This window comes from Entelurus aequoreus, linkage group LG20 (genome assembly GCF_033978785.1).
Source record: "Entelurus aequoreus isolate RoL-2023_Sb linkage group LG20, RoL_Eaeq_v1.1, whole genome shotgun sequence".
NCBI lineage: Eukaryota > Metazoa > Chordata > Actinopteri > Syngnathiformes > Syngnathidae > Entelurus > Entelurus aequoreus.
In genome coordinates, this window is record NC_084750.1 from 4,456,086 (window position 1) to 4,461,085 (window position 5,000).

The following is a 5,000-nucleotide window of genomic DNA, read 5'->3' on the forward strand; positions in this document are numbered from 1 at the left end:
AGTGAGAAATAAATGATGTCAAGGGAGAAATAAATGATTTGAAGTGAGGAATAAATGATATGAAGTAAGAAATAATTTATATCAATTGAGAAATAATTGATATCAAGGGAGAAATAAATGATATCAAGTGAGAAATAAATGATGTCAAGTGAGAAATAAATGATTTCAAGTGAGAAATAAATGATATAAAGTGAGAAATAAATTATTATATGAAGTGAGAAATAGTTGATATCAAGTGAGAAATAAATGATTTGAAGTGAGAAATAAATGATTTCAAGTGAGAAATAAATTATGTCAAGTGAGAAATAAATGATATCAAGTGAGAAATAAATTATATCAAGTGACAAATAATTTATAACAAGTGAGAAATACATTATATCAAGTAAAAAATAAATGATAAGAAGGGACAAATAAATGATATCAAGTGAGAAATAAATTATGTCAAGTGAGAAATAAATAAAGTCAAGTGAGAAGTCAATTATATAAAGTAAGAAATAAATGAAATCAAGTGAGAAATAAATTATATCAAGTAAGAAATAAATGGTATAAAGTGAGAAATAAATTATATCAAGTGAGAAATAAATAATATCAAGTGAGAAATAAACTATATATGAAGTGAGAAATAAATTATATCAAGTGAGAAATAAATTATATCAAGTAATGATAATAAATGATAAATGGGTTATACTTGTATAGCGATTTTCTACCTTCAAGGTACTCAAAGCGCTTTGACAGTATTTCCACATTCACCCATTCATACACACATTCACACACTGATGGAGGGAGCTGCCATGCAAGGCGCTAACCAGCACCCATCAGGAGCAAGGGTGAAGTGTCTTGCCCAAGGACACAACGGACGTGACTAGGATGGTAGAAGGTGGGGATTGAACCCCAGTAACCAGCAACCCTCCGATTGCTGGCACGGCCACTCTACCAACTTCGCCACAAAATAAATTATTCCAAGTGAGAGATAAATGATATCAAGTGATAAATAAATGATATCAAGTGAGAAATATTTTATATCAAATGAGAAATAAATTATATCATGTAAGAAATAAATGATATCAAATGAGAAATACATGATATCAAGTGAGAAATAAATTATATCAAGTGAGAAATAAATGATGTCAAGTGAGAAATACATGATGTCAAGTGAGAAATAAATGATATCAAGTGAGAAATAAATGATATGAAGTGAGAAATAAATGATATCAAGTGAGAAATAAATGATATCAAGTGAGAAATAAATGATATCAAGTGAGAAATAAATGATATCAAGTGAGAAATAAATTATATCGAGTGAGAAATAAATTATATCAAGTGAGAAATAAAGTATGTAAAAGTGAGAAATAAATTATATCAAATGAGAAATAAATGATATAAAGTGAAAAATAAATGATATGAAGTGAGACATAATCAATATCAAGAAAGAAAGAAATGATATCAAGGGAGAAATAAATGATATCAAGTGAGAAATAAATGATGTCAAGTGAGAAATAAATGATTTCAAGTGAGAAATAAATGATATAAAGTGACAAATAAATTATATGAAGTGAGAAATAGTTGATATCAAGTGAGAAATAAATGATTTGAAGTGAGAAATAAATGATTTCAAGTGAGAAAAAAATGATGTCAAGTGAGAAATAAATGATATCAAGTGAGAAATAAATGATATCAAGTGAGAAATAAATGATATCAAGTGAGAAATAAATTATATCAAGTAAAAAATAAATGATAACAAGTGACAAATAAATGATATCAAGTTAGAAATAAATGATGTCAAGTGAGAAATAAATAAAGTCAAGTGAGAAGTCAATTATATAAAGTGAGAAATAAATTAAATCAAGTAAGAAATAAATGGTATCATTTGAGAAATAGATTATTTGAAGTGAGAAATAAATGATTTCAAGTGAGAAATAAATGATGTCAAGTGAGAAATAAATGATATCAAGTGATAAATGAATGATATCAAGTGAGAAATATTTTATATCAAATAAGAAATAAATTATATCATGTAAGAAATAAATTATATCTAGTGAGAAATACATGATATCAAGTGAGAAATACATGATGTCAAGTGAGAAATAAATTATATCAATTGAGAAATAAATGATATCAAGTGAGAAATAAATGATATCAAGTGAGAAATAAATTATATCAATTGAGAAATAAATGATATCAAGTGAGAAATAAATGATATCAAGCGAGAAATAAATTATATCAAGTGAGAAATAAATGATGTCAAGTGAGAAATACATGATGTCAAGTGAGAAATAAATTATATCAATTGAGAAATAAATAATATCAAGTGAGGAATAAATGATATCAAGTGAGAAATAAATTATGTAAAAGTGAGAAATAAATGATATCAAATGAGAAATAAATGATCTAAAGTGAAAATAAATAATATGAAGTGAGAAATAAATGATATGAAGTGAGACATAATCAATATCAAGTAAGAAATAAATGATATCAAGTGAGAAATAAATGATATCAAGTGAGAAATAAATGATATCAAGCGAGAAATAAATTATATCAAGTGAGAAATAAATGATGTCAAGTGAGAAATACATGATGTCAAGTGAGAAATAAATTATATCAATTGAGAAATAAATGATATCAAGTGAGAAATAAATGATATCAAGTGAGAAATAAATTATGTAAAAGTGAGAAATAAATGATATCAAATGAGAAATAAATGATATAAAGTGAGAAATAAATTATATGAAGTCAGAAATAAATGATATGAAGTGAGACATAATCAATATCAAGTAAGAAATAAATTATATCAAGTGAGAAATAAATGATATCAAGTGAGAAATAAATGATATTAAGTAAGAAATAAATGACAAAGGGGAATCATCCCACACTGCAGAGATGTTTTCTTTGACCATCACAGCTCATTTCTTGATTGATTTTTGGGAAGAGGTATTGACCATGTTGTTATGTCTGGATGTACTTTGGAGACATTTGTGATGTCACCTTTGATTGATTGATTGAATCTTGTATGCAGCACCCTGTGTACTCGGTGAAGGTGGTGGGCACCCAGAATGCCAACAACCTGATAAGCGTGTCAACAGACGGCAGGATGTGCTCCTGGAGCCTGGACATGCTGGCTCAGCCTCAGGTACGCTGGTTTGGTGGATGCCTTCCTAGCCCCTTCCTGCTCCGTCACTGATAAGATTGTTCAGCGCAACTTTCCCTAGAATTCCTGTTGTCCGCAACTTTAGTGCTGACTGGGCACATAACGACAAACGCTAATAATGAGAACCGCGCTAGAACTTTTGACAATATTACCATTTTAAATGAAAACGATCCAGAAAAACCGTGACTGATAACTGCACTTTGATTAACTCAGGGACAGACTGGTGCTAGCTTAAATGCTAAGATGAATTCAAGTTCCTGTTCATATAAACAGGAGATAAAGACATTTGTGATATTTGAACTTGCAAGCTGGACAGAGGAGGACGCCACAGCCCCTGCCAGTAAAGCATAAGACAAACAACACATGCAAAATAGTGGGCCGACTTGTTAAAAACATGTCAAGTTTTCAGTACATGTAAAAGTACTTTGCATGGCAATAATATTGATAATTGTGATCATTTTGGTGATTGGAAGTGTTCATGTGTGACGCAGGAGCACTCATGCTTCCCATTCACAACGCTCTGAAATGGATCTTTTCATTGTGTTGAATTTGGTATTTTGCACTAAAACAAGATTGAATAATTAGTTTTTGCACAAAATACAGCACATTACATTTTAGTTTGCATAAAAAAGTATAAAAATCATTACACATACATAAACACATTATGAGGTGAATAAAATAAAATCGGGCTTTGTGCCTCATGGCTGCAAAATGACTTGCATTATGGATCATATTAATCAAAAATGAATTATAAATCATATATGAATTATAAATCATATGAATCATACATGAATTACAAATCATATTAATTGTATGAATTATAAATCATATTAATCATATATGAATTATAAATCATATTAATCATACATGATTAACAAATCATTTTAATCATATATTAATTATAAATCATATTAATACATATCTAGTACAATCAGGTGTACCCGAGTATGCATCTCATGTACAATCAGGTGTGCCCCAGTATTCATCTCATGTACAATCAGATGTACCCCAGTATTCATCTCATGTACAGCCCAGTACTGTCACATTGATGCCATCTTCGCAAAGGGACATATGAACAAAAAAATCTTCACAAACGGTAACACAATAACTATGACGTGTGTGCGCGTGCGTGTGTGTGTGTGTGTGCGTGTGTGTGTGTGTGTAGGAGACTATGGAACTGGTGTACAATAAATCCAGACCAGTGGCAGTGACTGGCATGGACTTCCCTGCTGGAGATGTCAACAATTATGTGGTGGGCAGCGAGGAGGGCACCGTGTACACTGCATCCAGACATGGCAGGTCAGAGGACACACACACACACATTATCAATATCGACAAGCGTATCAATATCGATTCTTGGGTCACGATTCGATTCAAAATCTATTTTTTTCCCGATTCAAAACGATTCTCTTTTCATTCAATACATAGATTTCAGCAGGATCTACCCCAGTCTGCTGACATGCAAGCAGAGTAGTAGATTTTTGTAAAAAGCTTTTATAATTGTAAAGGACAATGTTTTATCAACTGATTGCAATAATGTAAATTTGTTTTAACTATTAAATGAACCAAAAATATGACTTATTTTATCTTTGTGAAAATATTGGACACAGTTTGTTGTCAAGCTTATGAGATGCGATGCAAGTGTAAGCCACTGTGACACTATTGTTCTTTTTTAATTTTTTTTTATAAATGTCTAATGATAATGTCAATGAGGGATTTTTAATCACTGCTATGTTGAAATTGTAACTAATATTGATGCTGTTGTTGATAATATTCATTTTTGTTTCACTACTTTTGGTTTGTTCTGTGTCGTGTTTGTGTCTCCTCTCAATTGCTCTGTTTATTGCAGTTCTGA

General features: G+C 30.2%; 1 protein-coding gene and 1 long non-coding RNA gene across 5 annotated transcripts in view; one reads left to right on the forward strand and one right to left on the reverse strand.

Annotated features, from left to right (window-relative positions):
- LOC133635857 (cytoplasmic dynein 1 intermediate chain 1) overlaps positions 1 to 5,000 on the forward strand; it is a 145,954-nt gene that overhangs the window by 116,860 nt on the left and 24,094 nt on the right. For all 4 annotated transcript variants that reach the window (XM_062029252.1, XM_062029254.1, XM_062029255.1 and 1 more), the window contains 2 exons: positions 3,014 to 3,127; positions 4,311 to 4,444. In XM_062029252.1, coding sequence (XP_061885236.1) covers positions 3,014 to 3,127; positions 4,311 to 4,444 — 248 coding nt within the window. The remainder of the gene's footprint in view (positions 1 to 3,013; positions 3,128 to 4,310; positions 4,445 to 5,000) is intronic.
- LOC133635858 (uncharacterized) overlaps positions 1 to 5,000 on the reverse strand; it is a 310,718-nt gene that overhangs the window by 103,221 nt on the left and 202,497 nt on the right. The gene's annotated exons all lie outside the window — the stretch shown is intronic.